Consider the following 20342-nt stretch of genomic DNA (forward strand, 5'->3'; position numbering starts at 1 on the left):
TAATGTCTGGCCCTGGACTGCTCTTTCGTTCCATTATGTCAAGCCCTAGACCCCTCATACCTGGACTCCTCATGCCTGGCCCTGGACCCCTAATGTGTGGCCCTGGACCCCTCATGCCTGGCCCTGGACCCCTAATGTGTGGCCCTGGACCCCTAATGTCTGGCCCTGGACCCCTAATGTGTGGCCCCGGACCCCTAATGTCTGGCCCTGGACCCCACATTTCTGGCCCTCTCCTTTCCCCACCCATACCTGGACCGCTCATGTCTGGCCTTGGAACTACGAACTCTGGATCCCTAATATCTGTCCCTGAACCTCTCATGTCAGACCCTGACCTATCAAACGCTGTGTCTAGCCCTGGACCCATCATACCTGGCCCTTGATCCCTAATATCTGTTCCTGGACCTCTCCTATCACTCATAGCTGACCTTGGATCCACCATAGCTGGGTCTCTTATGTCTGGCCTTGGACATCTCCTATTATCTCTCATATCTGGCCATGGACCCCTCATATCTGGTCCTGAACCCCTCATGACTGGCCCTAGACCCATCATGTCTGGCCCTGGACCCATCATGTCGGGCCCTCTTCTTTCTCCACCCATACCGGGACCCCTCATGTCTGGCCCTGGGCCCCTCATGTCTGGCCTAGGACCTCGCATGTCTGAACCTCTCCTATCACCCATCATACCTGGACCATACATGTCTAGCCCTGGATCTCTTATGTCTGGAGCTCTTCTTGCACCCCTCATATCTGGGCCTTGCCTCTCTGGGTTGTTTACATCTGGACCTCTCCTTTCACCGTCCATATCTGGCACTCTGACATCTGGGCTCCCAGCATCTGGGATCCTAATGTCTGGCCTTGGACCTCTCACTTCACCCCTCATGTCTGGGCCTCTGATGCCTGGCCCTGGCCCTCTCATATCTGGACTTGGGCGTCTCACATTTGGACCCTGCATGTCACAGCCTCTCCTGTCTTGCCCTGGACCCCTCATATCTGGACTTGGGCGTCTCATATGTGGATCTTTCATACCTGGGCCCCTCATGTCTGGACTTGGCCGTCTCATATTCGGACCTCTCATGTCTTGCCCTGGACCCCTCATATCCGGACTTGGACGTCTCATATCTGGACCTCTGATGTCTTGTCCTGGAATCCTCAAATCTGGACTTGGACGTTTGATATCCAGATCTTTCATATCTGGCCCTCTCCTTCCACCTCTAATGTCTGGGCCTTGTATTTCTGGACCTCTGATGTTTGCTTGTGGATCTGTGATATTTAGTCCTCTCATTTCTGGCCCTTTAATATCTGGACTTGGATCTCTAATTTGTGGCCCACTCATAACTGGCTCTCTAACGTGTGGGCTTGGGCCTCTCGTGTCTGGACTTCTCTTATCTGGGCTTCTAAAGCCTGGACCTGGACCTCTCATGCCTGGCCCTCTCACATCCCCCCTAATGTTTTGCCCTCCCATATCTGGACCACTAATTTCACCACTAATATGTGGGCCTGTACCTCCGATGTCTGGTCCTGTGTCTTTTCTTTCCTCCATAACATCTGGACCTCTTCTCTCTGAACTTCTGCGACTCTTATCCTCTTGTTTAGGGGCAGGTCTGTGGGAGGGACTTTGTGAGGATCTCTTGTTTTCCCTCAGAACGTCTGTTTGGCTCTGGACACAGTGTTGTTCTTTTGCTTCCTGTTGAGAGGGCCCACTTCTATTGTCATGTTGCCTGCTGTTAGGGCCTCTTAGTGCCTCCAGCGTGGATCTGCAAGGTTGGTGATCCTCAAGCTGCTGGGGAGGGAGATGGTCATGGGATATTGGAGGGCCTGTGTCCTTAATGTTTCCTTTTGGTGGAACTATAGAGTCAAAACGATTGGATTTTTGCTCTGGTTCATCCAAGTCATTCTTTCTATCAGAGGAGGGCTGAGGTGAGTCATCATCATCCATGATTTGTCCTGGCTCTGGGCTTCCTAAATCTGTGTTTTCCGGAGCCACTAAGCCCTTGGTGACCACCCAGGGGAAAGGACTCATTTGACCCCTTGGTGAAAATGAGGCAGAACCTCTTTTTCTTCTTGGTGAAGATGGGGATCTTTTACGACCACCAGAACGCCGACGGGAATTGCGGTCTTTGCGGTGCACATGGCGGCCACTGCGTTCAGAGAGATCCCACTCTCTGTGACTTGACCTGTCCCTCTCACTTCGTCGGTGTCTATCCCTTCTCCTCTCAGGGTGTCCAAGTGAGTGCCGCGCAGATTTACGTGGAGGGCTTTCACGACGGTCCCTCGATTTATGCTCTCTTTTCTTCGGTGACTGTTTAGCCCCCCTATCGTGGGAAGTCCCAGGCTGATGACTTAAGCTAGACAATGAGGAATCACAAGATGCGGTTCTCACCTTCTTGTTTTGAGTAATCTCCTCTTGCATATCATGAAAGATAGTTTCATCCTCTGGGTCATAAGCCACATCAGAGTCATTATTCTCATCACCTATCGAAGTGTCGTCCGTTTCCTTTTGTATCTCCTTATTTAATGTCTCATTTGACATGTCAACTTCACCCAAGTCTGGGACAGGTACAGGCTTATTCTCGGTCCCTATCTCTTTCTTAATCGTGACTTGTTGTGTGAAAGTCTCTGTTTTCAAAGATTTTGAGGTCTTCTGGTCAGCTGTTGGGACATCTGGAGCCTTTGCCTCTGACTTCTCTGCGTCACTCTGCAATGTTAGGAACTGATTGTTAGACAGCAGGGCTTTAGGAGGAGGAGACATCAAGGCGTCAGTAACAGAGAAATGAGCCATAAACATGCCCACTGCCTCTCTCTGCTGACGCAGCGCCTCCTCTTGCTCTTTCAACTGCCGTTTTTGCTCCTCAATCTGCTTGTTAAGGTCCTCAAGCATTCGCTGCTGTTCACTCAGTGTTGCGGCTGAGACAACTATACTACCAGTATTGGGGATGTTCTGAGGGACTGGGGCCGGAGCTAGGGCTAGGGTTAGGGCTGGAGCTGGTGCCGGGGCTGGGGTTGAAGCTGGGGCTGGGGCTTTGGCTTTTTTAATGCTGGCAGCATTGTGCATATCCTCAAAGATAGTCTCGTCCTCAGGATCGTAAGCAACATCATCATCCACAAAGGTGGACTGTGCAGGTGCATTGGTCTGTAACTTTTTATCGATGCTAATTGGGGCAGCCGTTCTATACCCCATTCCTGGGTCATACTCGTCCTCTGGATCATAAGGTCGGTCATATTCATTTTCCTCCTCTTCTACCTCTATGACTTTGGATTTCTGCCCATACTGCTGGACTATGGGATCAACTATTGGGGGTGGGGGTGGAAGGGGTAGACGTGGCACTACTGGAACTGCCGGGGAAGCTGGGACAGCCAGAGTGGTGTGCTCAGCCGGGGGCGCAGAGTCACTTGGCGCTTTCCGAAACAGAGTCTTAAGGATAGTCTGAAGGGGGGTTGTAGAGCTATTGCTGGACGATGTGCGGCTAGGTAAAGTAGAAGGAGAATTCTTGCCAGACTGGGCAATGGAGGTGGAGGTAGGGGCAGAAGCAGTGGTAGCCACAGGGGCAGCTCTGATGGAGGACAGAAGAGTTGGGATTGTAATGGAGCCCGAGGAAGAAAAGTCCGATTCAATAGAGGGAGGGGAGCCAGGAGGGGTGACGCTAATAGGGATCTCTGGATCGTAAGGCAGTGATAAATCTGGTGTAACGACAGAACCATAGAGCATAGGTGGTTTCGGGAGGGCAGTATCTCTAGGGTCTTTAAACATGTGGATCTTGGGTCTCTTCTCTTCGACCTCTAGTGTCAAGCTTCCTGGACGTTTCGGTTTCTGGCAAATTGCGAGCCCCAGAAGAAGATTGGGGCGATTCTTCTCAAGTCCTGTGAGACAAAGACAAAGAACGAGGAAGAGCCGATTAGAACATGTTTACATCTGCACAGATTATTTGAGTATTCAAAAGTGAATATTATTTCTATGTGGTCATAGCAGTATGTGACACTACCACGCTCAATCTAAAATAATGTAAAAGAAAGCATGGTTATACATGCCATTATATCTGTGTAATAACTCTGTAATTACACTAGTAACAACATTGTATTGACATGCTGTTAGATAGTACACTGCTATGTAATTTACCAAAGGACTACATAACATGTTAAAACTGTATAACGTTATATTAATATTAATCACAGTGTTACTACACAGGTATAAGGGCAACCTAACATTAAGTGTTACCAAAAGCATTTTATGCTGTACCTGGTCCTTCAAGGGGTAGGAGTTTAGATGGAATTGACTCTTTTGCGCTGAGTGGAATAAGGTAGATGTCCTTGACACTGCGGCTGTTGTTGGCCACCACACCGAAGCGCCTTCTGCTGCTGAAGTAAGAGAATAGAGAAACATAGGCCACCTCCTCCTCCTCTGTCGCTGGGTGGAAACGTATCACACATAGCTCCTGTGGACCAACAAAAATCATGTCTTATAATTGATATACTACTAAACACCAAACAAAATGTTACTTGGTTGCCTAAAATGACATGGGTGGAGGGATGTATGAAGGCTTGCCTTTGTAACAGAGTTCTTGACTCTTGAAACATATTCCCACACAGTTTGAGGTAGGATTCGTCCACCTATCTGGATAGTATCAGGTAGATCCTGAGCAGAAGGAACAATTCATCAATATTCACACCAAAAGAACGGCTATTATGCAACGCCCTACCTCAAAGCAATACAGTGATATATTCCAAATGGAAATCATTATGTCAGTTTGTTTATTTGATTATGATAGTTTTTGTTTTGATTAGTAATTGTTATAACTTAACATATCTTATTGAAAGTGTTTATTGAAAGTCTACGGTTCATAACCCACTTAACACCTGTCTGTTACCAGAGAAGTGTACTTAAAGGGCAAATGTATATAAAATAAAAATAATAAAAACACCACGATGCAAAGTTATGATGTTCATAAGAAACAATGTATTACCTCTTTAAGATAGTCTGAAGACCCAGAGACTAGATATCCCTTGGTGACAAACTTGGCTACGCTGATCATGTTTAGGAAGCCTTTCCACAATATATCCTGCTTGGCCAGGAACTGAGCAGTTTCCCCGTCTTGAGTGGAGTGGGAGTTCATAGCCCTGTGAACACAACATCACAATGAGACTCCGGTTCTACCAAATCACATGTAAGTCATGATTCATTTTCTCAAACTGACATTGAATAAAAGTTTAATAAGCACTATCTATCATCTTAAAACACTTTCTCATCCAGGTTAACTTTCAAGTGAAAGTGTCAAGCTAAGAGGAAATACCTTGAGGATGACCCTGATGCACTAAAAAAGCAGGGGTCTGGTGAAGACGATGGCTTCATCAAGATAGATTTGGGCAAGGCCGGTCGTGGCAGTGATGGGGGTGGTGGCAAAGGTAGGCGAGGTTTGGTCAGGGTAACTGTCTCTCTTGCAGGTACATAAGAAACTGGTGGGGGCAGGGTTGGGGTAGCACTGACAGTTGCCATGGCGGAAAGGCGGTTGCCTGCGGTGCGGGGGTCACGTCTTGTGATGGTTACCTCTACGGTAGGGATAACAACTGGGGTATATGTTCTGATGGGTGTCTTTGTTTTGTAGTTGTCTGGAGTGGGGGACGCTGGAGAATCCGTAGTGGGGGAGGCAGGGGATTCCAAAATGGGGGAGGTAGGAGATTCCATAACAGGAGAAGCGGGGGATTCTGCAATGTGGCAGGTAGGGAGCTCCATTAGGGAGGAGGCAGGGGACTCCATGGTGGGGGAGTCAGGGGGTGCCCAGAGAGGTGAGTCATTCCCTGCTGGAGCTTTCCTTGTTCCCTCCTCTGGGCTGGCGTACGTCCAGAGTCTGTTTCTCAATTCGGACGGTCGACTGGCGTAGGATGACGATGACCCAGAGTAGTTGGGCTTCTTGTATACTGGCTCCTCCTCATCCTCAACAATCAGCCCTGGGGGTGGAAACACAACCCATACAATACATTTGTCATCAGAAACCACTACAGAAAAAAAACACTACTTTTGCACTACAGAAAGTGCAGAATATCATTCCTACTGGATATTGGTTCTTGTTCAGGGTTTGGTTGATGTTTTAGGGAAGTAGAGTGACTCTTTGACTATGTGTGCATTATGTTTATTCTCTTTGATTGCTTTTACCTGTGCAGATCTTGCACTTTAGGTCAAACAGGTGAGTTCTGTGCTCCGAAGTTGTGTCTTTCAGCATGCAGCTTATGACATCTGGTACTGAACTGCCCTGGTTTGACTGGTTTGGTCTGACCCTAGGGGCAGCTGGAAGAGTTTTCTTCTGTTCCTGAGAGAGGAAAATGTTACAAACCAGTGTTAGAAACCAGTAAAATATATATATATATATATATATTCACACACACAAATATATATTCACACACACACACACACACACACAGTGTGATTCAACATTACTTGTTGTTCAATAATGAGTGAATACATTCTAGAACAATTGAGATTATACATACAGGTATTGATCAAATTCAGTCACTCAAGGCATAGGCAGAAGGTACATACCATGTTTCTATCAGATCTGGATGCAACCTCTTTCATAACCACACTGGGAACCACCAGATCAACCTTCACCGGCTCAGGCTTTGGCTGCCCACCTTTGAGACCAGATGCCGGGTTCTGCATCAGACACACAGACAACAAAGGAATGGTAACATGAATCAATCAAATGATTAAAGTGATTAATCAAGTATTATCATGTGATGAAGATGAATGGGGAATTATTTTAAGGTGAGGACTGGAAGTAGGTTGATCGATTGTACACTTTCTGTGAGACTACCAGTGTACCTCTGAGGTCTCCTTTGTGCTGGACTCCGGGACCTTAGTGGCCTGCATGTCCCGTTGGCTCATCCTGGCCAGCCTGAAGGGGCTGATATCACCACCTATGACCCGGTACAGCAACCCCTGGTGGTGATCCCAAAGAAGACAAAGCCTTAGCAACCAGAACACATTCTGTGAACCAACCTACCCAGCAGTTTTGTCAGACATGAGCACTTTGTTATGTTGAATATCTGCTTTCTTCAGTCTACATTGCAGAGAATTGAATGTTGCACTGTATGAGAAGTGAGGAGATTTTATTTGCAGCGAATGGCAGAGGTGTGTTTTACTACTGTAGACCAACCTTGTTTTTAGGGTCTTTCAGGTTGAACATGATTGTTCGATACTTGTTCATGTACTTGCTGTCTGTATTGTGAAATATGTCGAACATCTCTGTCTCAATGTTTGTGACAAGCTTCCCAACTTCAGTCTCAGACACCTCCAAGTCATCAAAATCACAGACCCTTGAAAAAATTACAAATAAGATCAGTCAGCAAAAAATTTTTAGCACTTTTTTACCCATAACACATTCTGAGCATATGATATGCTATGCTATTTATCAATCAGTGTAATTATCTTTAGTGTGTGTGTGTGTGTGTGTGTGTGTGTGTGTGTGTGTGTGTGTGTGTGTGTGTGTGTGTGTATGTGTATGTGTGTGTGTGTGAGAGAGAGAAAGTGTGAAAAGGAGAGGGGGATGACAGAGAGAGATACAGAATTGTTTCATTTATATCCAACACCTCTCTACTGTATATCATGTACCATAAAGTGTATGTTTAAATGCCACCAGGAATTTTAAAAATCTAACCAAAAATAAAACAAATAACCAAAATTAACAAGTGTGCTTGTGCTTGTACCACATCGTTCCTGCACGTCGTAGGTGGTAGAACCCAAGGCATTAAATGCACACTTAACGACACGATTCAGTTACTTCAGTGACTGACAGGCTCCCATTTGCTCTCACCTCTTGTACAGGATGTTGGTGAGATAGCGTTGGATGCTCTGCCTGACCTGGGTGTTGGGCTGGGACGGTCTGGAGGAAGGGGCAATGGGTGCTGGGGACACAGGTAGGGTCCTGGTCTCACTCAGCAGGGTGGGGGCTGAGGGTGCAGGTGGCGTGGGCGTGGCAGGCTCAGGCTGCTTCTTGGGTATGATGAATGAGGTCTTGCTGACCCTCAGAGCCCCGCTTTCATGGTGTCTAGAGGCTGAGGTGCTTGGGGCCTCAGGAGACGGAGAGGGACCCGGTTTTGGGGGTTTTGGTTGTGTGATAGGGGGCACGTCCACAGCTGGTTTCCTCAGCGCACTGCCATTGTTTGCTGGTCTCTTTGTCTTTCCTGGAGCACCGCCCAGAGGAGGAGAGGACTCACTGCTGCCACCTGTGGAGGCACAGGGAACTGGAGACTGCCTCTGCGGAGCTACAGGCTGGCTCTCAGCCTCTACCTGCTCACTGTCCTGATTTGCTGTTAGAAAATAGAATAACATGGGGACTGAGTCAGTGCTGAGTAGTAAGACACCTGGTAGCTGTGAATGGAATCAACAAAACTCCGAAATGTTGATGGGTAATGAGTGAAGGTGAATTTGGTGACAGAACTGCTTTTGTCAATGAAAAATCACATGTATTAGTGTGAGCTACTACTGAGCCATGATAATGTTACTGAAAGTTCTTTCTTCTGCTGAACAAAAAGTGCATATAAAGATAGTTTATTCAGAAGCTTAACTGCTAACGGTTTACTTAATTTGGACGTTTGAGGGGGCAGTTCTCTTAATTCTCCTATGAAATAATATCAATACATTTCTTGCCTCATTAAACCACACAATCATTAGTTTTAGGCTTGCAATCGTTGACAAAACAAGCTTATGCTCATTGGAATTGAGAAGGTTGCCCCCTTTTGACCAATAATTTCTGGGAATTATTTCGGACACTTTAGGTTCAAGAACACCCCCAGAAGCAAATTCCTCCATAATGTAACTTTGAATGTTGCTGCAATGATACCGTAAGACTAGAGAGAAAGATTTCATAATCATTTGATAGGTAATAAGCGTAGCTGTCTAGCTCCCCTCATTGTGACTTTATGTTTCATTATTCCAAAACAGCACAACGGTATATCAGTATAAACTAGGACAGTGGCACTATAATCAACTATAATAGAAGACCGCAGGCCATTGTTTTGAATAATGCAAAAAGTACCCCACAGTGTAAAATAAATATGCACACACAAAGCGACTTAATCTGTACTGTAGTGCACTCAGTCAGAACAAATTATGTGTCTGTGTATGAAGTATATTCTGCCATTGTTAAAAATGGTCTTTGTCTATAAACTTTTTAATGCAGTTTCTTCTTTGGTCTCTCATCTCTCTTCCACACTTTAGTGTTTGTTATATATATATATATATACTGTATGTGCCAGATGCCACAAGAATGGATAATTTCAAACAATCCCAGGCAGTATCCTCATATGGGGCTAAAACACAGAGGCTGACAAACAGCTATTTCCCCCAAGCAATCAGGCTCCTGGTGAAATACACTGAAAAAGTGCAAAGGACAGCCACCCCCTCAACCAACCCCACGCACACTGTGGATATGAACATATTGCAGTAGTATGGCTGTTGCACACTACTCCAGTCCAGGGTGAAACCACGGCTCAATACACATCCAAAGCAAGAGAGTGAATGCTAACAGAAGCCCCTGCTGCTCGTCTACCAGGTGGCAAAAGGAACAGCACCTCCCTTTTTGCAAGCAATGGTCTGCCCCCAAACCCCTGCCCGATCACTCCACTCTTCCAACTCGGCTGGCCGCCTGGCACCACCGCCTCTACGTGGATGCAGCAGTCGTACAACTCGGTCACTGCTTTTCACTGTCCTGGTGCCCCGCTGGTGGAACGAGCTTCCCACTGCTGTCAAGGACTACAGTCGCTACCTATCTTTCATCGTAGATTGAACACCCATCTCTTCAGGCTACATCTTAAGTGTCCCTCCTAAAGACCTCTTCATCACCACTACCCCCCTGTACAGTTTCTTTACTGTAAATAAATAACAAATAAAATGTTTATTCTTGCTTCTTCTAGCATTGTGACTTCCAATAGCCAATACTGGTCCTAGCATAGATTACTTTTTCTTATGATGACTGATGGATAGATGATTCACTTCCTTAGACAATGTATTTGTTGTAAGTCGCTTTGGATAAAGCCGTCTGCTAAATGCCAAAAATGTAAAAAAAATACTTGTACTTATAAATGACAAAAAAGAGCTGTTGTCTTTTGTCTAGACATTTCACTAGTGAAACTGCTAATCTAACTACTAAACTAATCTAACTGCACTAAACTAATCTAACTGCATTAAACACAGAATTAAAAAAACTAAAAAAACTGACAAACTGAAACAATAACATCCCATATGATGAAAGGAGCACAGGGGCTGTTCTGTTCTTCTGCATACCAGGGACACCTGAGTGTAAACTCTGAACATGACCCGTGAAAATGATCTGAAACATGGTCAGGAGTTCTACAGTAGATGCCAGTCAAACTTGCCCGTACCAAGCCGTACTGTGCTGGCACAGCAAGTTGTCCTTTTTTTCTTTGCTTTTTGTGTGTGTGCACAGTTCGGGTTGTTAAAAGGATGCTCAGCTGGCCCCACAACATATCTGGTTCCAGCCCGCTGGTGCCCATGCTGAGGGTCTGGCAACCGCAAGGTTTGTCCAACCATGCCTGTTCCACTTGATGTTGGTAATGCATAATTCATTACTGCAGCTCCCACAATGGGCAATGTGAAATGATAGCAGGCTGTTCTAGAAAGTGACGTACTGGATGTGGTGTGGCACGAATACCACTGCTCCGGTTGACCCCATAGTGTGTAATAGGCCCATAAGACCCAATGAGGCCTCCGCTAAGTAGAGGAAATAATCATAAAGTATTATACTCTAGAATTCATTCGATTGTTCTGTTCGTATTAACTTTTTTCAATGGATAAACGCATGTGCAAAACAGATAATAAAAGATAATAAAAACTAAATAAAACCTCAAAATCTACTCTATTATCAGCTTTTAACATGAGTGATCACTCATCACTCTTCTAATAACTTTAAAATTATGTAAAATGTAAGCTTGTGAGATTAGGAGTTGTATCTAACAACAATGTGCATGTGCATTCTTCATTAAATCGTACAATATGGTTAGTCTTCTCCAGTCACATCTGTAACTGCTTATAACTGCATGCTGCAATCCACGACGAATGCAGTTTTGTTGTAGTGTTTTAGGCTTGTATAAAACGAAGACAAATTCATCTCATTTCTCACCCATATCAATAATTGGCATTACTCTGACTCTAGCTCTTATCAAGCAATTTGGATCTGATTGACTGTGATACTGAACATTAAAACTGCAATTCAAATCACACAAGTAAATGTGGTTGCTGTACAAGCATGACATTCTTCACAGGTTTGCTTATACTTGATACGTGGTAGTAGTCTGTGTGAATAGGGTCATGGATAGATGTTTTTTCATATTCTCTGCCGTGTGTCTGGTCTTCCAGATCCATGCCCTTGTAAACACACCACTTGTAAACTCAAACTCAAAACATGATTAAAAGCAAGTCATGCCTGTTATCATGTATCATGTATATATTGATGTATGATGTTTTAAACATGCCCAGGGACTACTACATATGCAAATCAGCTCTGTGGCTATCTCTGACACATTTACATTGATGTGTAATCTGATGTTGATTAATGTGAACTCTCCCCGTTAACAAAATAAGAAAATGCTAAATAGATAATAATTAAACAACATTTGATACAAATGGTATGGTCTTGGGAGTCATTAAATTGTACTAAGATCCCTCAGATTGTACTCTATTAGTCACAGGTACTTAAATGTCATACTGCACTATTCTTCATTCACATTTCATGACTCTTATAAACATCTTTTGTTATTTTTCACTGTTTGTCCTCGCACTTTGTTTATTTTTAAGCACCACCAGACCAAATCAAAGTCCTTGTATGTGATAACCTACGTGGCAATATATCTGTTTCTGATTCAGATTATTGTAATCATAGGGTAGCCTAGACATCTCCTGGAGAGTTAGCATCTTTGCAGGTTTACCATGCAGGTTCTTACTCCAACCCAAAGCTAGCAAACCTGTTAAAGCTAATCATGGTCTTGATCAGCAGCTTATTAGGTGTGCTAAATTAGGGTTTGACCGTAAACCTACAGGAATGTAGCTCTCGAGGAGAGCAAAGTTGAGGAACTGAAGCCTAAGAATTTTACTCTCCTATACCTATATCTGGATCTAACAATAAACTTGAAAACTTAGCAGGCGAGCCTATTGTTCGAACATTCACCATCAGTTCAATATCTGACCAGCAGAGGGTGCTTGTGCTTTACAATTGGGGCCTTTGTGGATGAGAATCTGAGCTGGGAGCAACACAGGTAATTACGTTGAAAGCTGGTGTGCCTTACACCTATCGATCAGATCTGGAGATGCAATCTGGACATCTGATAGATGTAATAGGTGTAAACACTAGGGGTTATTAGGCAGTAGGGATTATTTTGGGGCTGGGTTCAAGTCCTCCTGTTCAAGCTCCTGTTACCAGACCAAATGCATAAGGTCTTGGTTATAGGCCTCGGACAGAAGACCAGTATTGGTCTTTGTGTCTCTCAGTCAAGACTGAGGTCTTGATAGTTACTTGACTCTTGGGTAAAATGCTGGTACCATGTGATTACAACCTGAGAGGTGGGTCTTATCTTGACTCAATCCCTTCAGAGTAGTGTGTTACATCAGCCACCTGTCTAATCTTTACAAAGAAACAGTGAGGATCTTCTTTGAAATCATGCAATTAAATACTATATGAAAATGATGCATATGTATGCAAAGCACCAGTGAATATCTGGTATCTATGTCCTGTATTTCATTATGAGAGCTATGAAGATACCAATAAGTTAAATGGAACACATTTTACATCAAGTACCCATTTGTCTGTATAGTAAGTCTGTAATTACTCTAGTAGCAACATTGTATTAGCATGCTTTTACACAGTAGGTCTACATTGATACTTGCTTTGTAACTGCTTACAACTGGAGTTGAATCGTTTGTCATTGTTAAGCTACTCAAATGGAATATGGACAATTCCTTATTACACATGTAATAACAAGTGGAATAAGGACTGTTCTTTCTATTAGCTATGTATCAATTCATTATTAATGTAGAAACATGTGAATAAAATGTTACTACCATAATTAATTACACTGTTAAACAGGTATATGGGTGACTTATTGTAAAGTGTTACAAATACTTATCGATGGGGGTGTTACAGCTTGCAGCAGATTTAGGTTGCATTCTTCCAAATGTGTGCAGGTGGCCAGGTCTATAAACTGCCAAAAAACTAAAAAAGTGTAGTATGTATAATGCTGAATAAAAGGAGGAGATCCCTGTTGCAGAAATGAGCTTGATCATGTCATCTAAAAGTATGACTGAGTAAGTGTCATTGTATACACAAGCAAATAGACCTGTAATATTAGAAAAGAAGATTATGAGGGATTACTTCCATGTCATATTCCCAAGGTATTTGACTGAACCCAGATCATGTGCAGTGATTCCATGGCGCACTTTATCCCAGTGAATTCACCAATTACCCGTACACTATGTCCGGAGGGAACAGCAAACGAGTACGTGTGTGGATTCCTTAAGAGTTGAGTGACCTAATTCCCCTAATAGGATAAAGCAGGTCATGTGCCAAAAATAATGAATGAAAGGACCATTTTCACTCTATGATGATGCAGATTTGCACAGCAGCCTATTGTCGGTGGCATTGGTCAGCTGCTAACTTCGGTCTTCCTCAATGACATCTAACAATGACACTGGCATCCTCTGTCGGCTGGCATCGAGGGGGGAGGCCTTTCTGAAAGGCATCTGGCTTCACCGCTGTTCCAGTCCTCTCAGGGCCTCCATGCTGCAGCTGACACCTCACGCTCCTCTCACCAGTCTCCAAGTCCCTACCTATCACACCTCCAGCTCCTGTTCCCTACTAATCCATGTGTGTTGGCACCTCTGTGTGTGTGTGTGTCTGTGTGTTGGTAGGTATGTGTGTGTGTGTGTGTGTGTGTGTTGGTACGTACGTGTGTGTGTGTTCATTGGTACATATGCGTGTGTGTGTGTGTGTGTGTGTGTTGGCAGGCGTGTGTGTGAAAGACACTCTTGACTCTCATAGCCTTCCAAGGTGATCTCTCCTTCAGTTCCCATTGACTGTGAGACTGTGAGCGCATGCAACGTTCTGCAGACGGCCTGAACTCTTTAAACACACAGCTAAAGGTTTTCTCCCAAAGTCCATCGAAGAGTACCATCGAACTTGATCCACAAAAAAAAATCTGCTGTGAGTATGAGTGAGAAAGTGTGAGACAAAGAGAGAGAGAGAGTGTGTGTGTGAGGAGTGAGAGTGTGCGTTTGTGTAAGATAAGTGAGCTATAAAGAAATCAGGTTGACCAGTATTCGCCAAATTAGCTAAAACATACTAACATCTTTATGATCACCGTGTTGTTAGCTGTTGCAAGGTCTCATGTATGGGAAGTTAGGGTTAGGATACTGGCCATTTGTGACACTGGCAGCCTAGCTGGAGAACATCTGCGCTGGTTTGAATACCAAATCTGGAGGGGAAAAGAGTAGCACTATGGGAGGGTAATGTAGAAGACAGTCTGTGAGCACTGGTATGGTGGACTGGATGAGCACATTCTCCATTTCTTTGTAAGGTGAAAACAGACTGACTTAGTGAGGGAAAACTGATAAACTTCATATCAGTCCAGTGGCCATGTCCATGTAGCAGTGGCCTTGTCCATGCACTTCCTCCACGGATCACTTCAGTTACAGTGAGCAGCACTGAACAGTTGTGAATGTATCAGCATGGAACAGGTGCGAGACCTTGGGTAACCCTGTGGTTATTAATTAATAAATAAATATATAAATAAAAATGAAATACTACTACGATGTAAGACACCTGCCACACCACTTGGAAACTCCCTGAAACCCACAGGCAAATCACGTGTGTAGAAAAGCCCTGCGATATTCTAATAAAGGAATTACCCTCAACTCCTGGCTTGACTGCGCAGTCCGTCTCTGTGTGCTCAGGCAAAACATATCTTCCTTTCTTGGTTATTTTAAGAACTGCTTCAACTCGTCCTATTAATGTCCCTGTAGTGAAGATAATCCTAATGCGCCACAGACACATCTCAATAGTCTTAAGTGGCTTAATTTCCTTATCTGGCAACACAATGGATGCCATCATCAATCACACCGTTTGATTAAAAACAGTGCAGATTGAAGATTGAAGTAGGAAATTACGGCGACTTAAGACTTAAGGTGTACCCATGCAAATGACTTGCTACATGTGTGTCTAGCGACAAAATGAAGGATTGGTCAGGAAAATGTAATGGCTTGAATTCTCACCAGAGATTCACACCGAACCGCAACGATGCTCACCAGATGGTCTCCCTTAAAACTGCATACCACAGCAATCTTTGTCCCAGAGACGAAAAAACTCTAGTTTGGATTGTTGAATCAATCCATTTCCTTTCAGCCTACAAGTATGATCAAAAGGCATGACAAAGTGCGTTGAAGGAGATCTGTAGACGGAATGTACCATTTCTTGGACTATACAAAGACTCACGGTCTTCTCTTCATTGACAATGCTAGGTGCATCAAAGTGAGCATTCATTTCCTTTCGCTTTGAGGTTTTGTTGGTTTCCAGGCAGCTGAGCAGCTTCTCTAAATCAACAGCCTATTATGTGTAAATAAGTGTGCTGGAAGTGCATTATCTGTAGTGTTTCCTTTGAATTATGGGGCTGATATGGGCTCATTTTGTAATCTTTGTTTGGAGCTGAGAGTGAACACCAACCGTCTGTCCTGTTTTGACGGATTTTGCTTTCCTGGCAGACTAATCCATGCATTATATAACCGTGTATTATTAAGTTGATAGTTAAATGCGCGTTATTGAAGCTGTCTTCATTTGAGACTGTGCTTTCTAGTCTGATGCTTTGTTAGGCCCTCAGGTAACTTACACGACAAGCATCCATTTGTCTGAGAACGGACAGTGAACATTACACCCTGGGAGAACAGGTTTCAACAAGTGTAACAGGATTCTGCATCATATCATTTTTGGTCATTTGTGTAAAGGTTTGCGGGAATAAAGCTTCTTCAGATACACTGACACCACACCCCTTTTCTGCTTCCATTTGTCAGTTGGTTTGGTTGGTTTTCCGTTCAACGTTTTTCTTGCTTATGTTACTACCTACCTAACCAGTTAAAGTCTTAAAACAAAGTTTACAAAAGTTCAAATACTTACCCATTGCTGACCCTTTGTCTCCCTATACTGTAGCTAATGTCTGTGACGGTTAAAAGGAGTATACGGCTCTAAAAATGATGGTGGCTCGCAGTAATAGTCGGGTGTGCTCGATGTTCAAAACACTAAGGAGTGTGTAAGGAAAGGATTCTGTATTCTGTAATGTGTATCGTGTGCGTGTGTAGTGAGTGATACATACACGCCTTGTAAAACACAGATGAAGCTAGGGGAGTAGCCTGAACAGCAGTGAGCTTAGGGTCGCAGGAAATGCGTGATGTTGCCGGTTCCTGCTCATCATCACCCTCCTTCTCCTCCTCTTCACCGTCCTCTTCATTACGCTGTTCAAGCGATAACGTCTGGAGCGTCCTACCCAACCTCTGACCCTGAGGTCAAAACAGTTTAACTGTGGTTAATATCGAGTCATGTACTTTTTAACCTTTTAGCAGACGCTTTTATCCAAAGCGACTTACAATTAGAGATTACAGGGACAGTCTCCCTAGAGTAATTTAGGGCTGTGTGCCTTACTCAAGGGCACACTGGTGGTGGTGTTCCCAGGTGGGATTTGAACTCATGACCTTCTGATCACCAGTCCAACTCTCTATACACTACTAGGCCACCACTACCCATCATTACAGGTTTAACGGACAAAAACAATGTATGTGCACAGACTCGGCAATGTCAACGTGTCATCTTAAATCAGTTTTGAAGACAAACTTCTGATCTAATTATGCAATCATCAATTCATCAACTAAATCAAACATGAAACATACACGGGCAGCATGCATAAGAAAAATAAACAATGCAACAACACATTTACCCACAGAAGAAAACAACGTTTAGGCACAGTATAATAACCAAAGAACATTACTTAACAATCACTTAAAAGACATTGGTTACCTTAGGGGCCGCTTTGACGGCTGCTCTCCTCTGTGGCCGCTGTTTGGGTTTGGTTTCCTTGGCGCCAGAGAGGTTCTTCATAGCGGCCGCGGCGTGCCGGAGGATGCAGTCCGTGCTACAGTAGACAGAGTCCGGCAGGGCATGGTTACTGCACCCTGAGCCGATGCACTGGGGCAGGGAGCTCTCTGTCTCCATCCCGGCCTCGACCTGCACCTCCGTCACCACCTCCTCCTCCGCAGCTACCGCAGCTACCACAGCCTCCTGAGACCAGACTCACATCTCAGACCACTACATCTCAAACATGCAACTGAGACATAACAATGCAATGACTGACAGGCTGGCTGACTTCTGTGTGTGTGTGTGTGTGTGTGTGTGTGTGTGTGTGTGTGTGTGTGTGTGTATGTGTGTGGATAAAGTTAAGACCTACTCCCAAAACAGTTTTGTGAAATCTACACAGAGTAACCAACGCTACTGCCTGGACTATATTTACTGTCTTACTTGGACAGGAATCTGTTGCTTCCCCACACCCCAATACTCACCTTGATGGCTTCCATCTCACCAGAGGAGAGCAGTGGCAGACATTCAGGAAGGCCGTGCTGCGGCAGGTTCCGGCTGGTGCAAACGGGGCAGACGTAGTCTTGCCCACTCCTCTCCAGCTTACGACCCTGTAGCTCGCTGATTCCGACGCAATCACCATGGAACCACTCTTGACAACGGTCACAGCTGATCATGAACCTAGGAGGGGCATCATGTCAGTTACGCAACAGCGAGCAGCAAATATAAACAACAACAACAGACGATGGGTGAAGATAGTGGACAGGCATGCTTGGTTGTTAGGAAATGCAGAAGATCGGCCAATGCCACACACACACACACACCTTTTGTTGTGCTTCTGCCGACAGATGCAATATAGGGCAGTAGGGTCATAACCCTCACTGTCCGATATGCTAGAATAGTTCTCCTTCTCCCCCTCCTCCTCCTCTTCTGGTGGGTCATCATTTTTGCTAGGCTCTTCTTCTGTTGTGAGCTGCTCCATGTCAGTCTCGATAATGAGTGTGGAGCCTGAGCCGGACTGCTGAGCGGGGCTTGGAGCCTCCACCACCTCCTCCACCACGTCTTCCCTCTCTGGGGCCTCTTGCTCCTGCTGCTGCAGCGCCACCTGATTAACGAAAACCACCACCTCCTCCTCGTCTGCAGTACTGGACTCTGGCTCTACCTTACCCCTGCCTCGTCCCCTCCCACGCCCTCTCCCTCTTCCCCTGCCTCTTCCTCTACTCCTCCCCCTTGACCCTCCCCTAGCCCTCCCTCTCCCGCCCCTCCCTCTGGCTCTGCCCCGGCCGCTGTTGGCGGCCAGCTGGTTCTGGAGCTGGGCCAGGGTCAGTTCATCACTGTCCTCCTCCGTGATGGTCAGCTGCTCCCGGATGTGCTGGAGGGCCTGCTCCGTGTCTTCCTCTCTCGTCTTCAGCTGTTCGCGGAGCTGCAGGATGGTGAAGTCGTCACTGTCTACTTCTTCTCTCGTCCTAAACTGGTCCTGGAGCTGCTTGATGGTCAGCTCATCACTGTCCTCCTCTTCTCTACTGGAGGCGGGAACAACATGGCCACAGCCGCTAACCCCAGCGGCCTCACCCCCCCCGGGGGCAGCCATGGGCATGTCCCTCTCCCCGAGCATTGAGAAGGCAGTGTGGAAGGCAGATCCAAAGTCCTGCCATGAGTTCGGGTCGACGGTCCTGCTCGGGCAGGCGTCGGAGACAGAGTCTGTGTCCATCGGAGTTGGGGAGGGTGTAGCAGAACGCTCCAGGTCAACGTTGGCACTACTCCTCGCTCCTCGGCCCCGTCTTTGGGCGGCGGGGGTCGTTGTCGTGAACTGGGGTGTCTGTCTGGCCTGGCGACCGTTGCTACGACGTGTGACTGGGGGACTGGACTCTGGCTCTCCTACCTCCTCCATAAATTCTCTTCTGGCAATGGTGGTTCGTCTGAAACCCCAGGTCTTTTTGACTTCGTTGATGGTCGGCCTGGAAGCCCTCTCGGCCCCGTCCAACTCTTCCTGCTGCTGCTGCTCTGCATCGCCATCATATCTGGGTTCGTCTACACATGGAGAGGAGGGGAAGGAATGAGTTTGATAAAACTGCACACTGATTTCTGATCACATCTACGTGATTTGAGATTTCATGATTTATACAAATGGACAAATGTTGTTGTTTTTTTGTTTTTTTGGGCAGTCCCACTCATATTTTAATTTTTATTGTGACAGAGACAGTAGAGATATGACAGGAAGGATGGGTGAGAAAGAGAGAAGGGATGACATGCAGGATGTGTCCGCGGCCGGAATCGAACCGGGAACCCTGCGGTTACATGGTCAACGCTTAGTCCGCTACGCCACCTAAGCACCCCACAAATGGTCTGTTTATGTCGATATGACTGGCAGTGGTCTTACCTGAATCAGTCACACCTGTTAGATCATAGATTTCATCTGTGTCCATAATACCACCCTCTGTGGCAGACAAGCTCTTGTACACTCCCGACGATAAATGTTCACCTTCTCATGTCACAAATCTGGGAAGAGATAACCAAGGATTTAGCCGATAAGTGACAACAACATAGTGGTGGAGAAAGATTCCTATTAGTAACCAATATGACACAGTATAGCTGAGTATAACCAATTACAATCAAGAAACAATGACAACAAATTGTTAGTGCTACAAGGGCTGCTTCATCTGGACTTCTCAACCGAGTCCAAATCAGGTAGGATACCATACAAAGAGTAGATCATGCAGTCTAACAGAGCAGCCTTTTCTTCCACTCACTACCAAAGCAATGTAGGCTACGAGATTATGCATCAGTAGTACCAACACATAAAATCTCTCGTTGTTAGTCGCTTTGGATAAATGGTTCAAATTAGGGCTGTCCCAAACGACTATTTTTCTAACGATTAATCTAGCGATTATTTTTCTGGTTAGTCGATTACTCTAGCGACTAATTATACGCTTAGTCTAACGATTATTATTTTTGCTGTCCGATTAATGTATCACTTAATTTCCCCCAAAATAATGGCTGTATTGTCTCTCTCTGTTTAACAGTGTCTTTATAAAGCACTCTGGGTAATAGCTGCTGCTCTTATAAAACAAAGCAGCGTGTGACATGCACATTACTCAGACGGCCGCCACTTGATCAGCTGATGTATGGGGGCTGTCTGTGGGCCTGCAATTAAACACAGACACCTTTAATTCGGCGACCTGCTACTACTGTAACTGCCTCTGTCAAACAGCCCCAGACACAGGCCCAATC

The 20342-nt window shown here is 45.3% G+C and overlaps 1 protein-coding gene across 1 annotated transcript; it reads right to left on the reverse strand.

The window, feature by feature from the left end:
• Positions 1–1772: 1772 nt before the first annotated feature.
• On the reverse strand, positions 1773–19585 carry LOC308160354 (death-inducer obliterator 1; the record flags this gene model as incomplete). The annotated part of the gene is made up of 15 exons (XM_080534269.1): positions 19492–19585; positions 17936–19142; positions 17597–17792; positions 17058–17318; positions 16360–16543; positions 7803–8298; positions 7146–7305; positions 6812–6928; positions 6146–6299; positions 5286–5940; positions 4959–5112; positions 4541–4630; positions 4235–4430; positions 2542–3858; positions 1773–1780 (listed from the first exon to the last, which is right to left on the reverse strand). Exons 1-15 carry the CDS (start codon positions 19535–19537, stop codon positions 1773–1775), a joined length of 5241 nt encoding a protein of 1746 aa, XP_080390395.1. The 5' UTR covers positions 19538–19585.
• Between the last annotated feature and the right edge of the window lie 757 nt (positions 19586–20342).

This window comes from Nansenia antarctica, assembly GCF_963989245.1.
Source record: "Nansenia antarctica genome assembly, chromosome: 6".
Lineage (NCBI taxonomy): Eukaryota > Metazoa > Chordata > Actinopteri > Argentiniformes > Microstomatidae > Nansenia > Nansenia antarctica.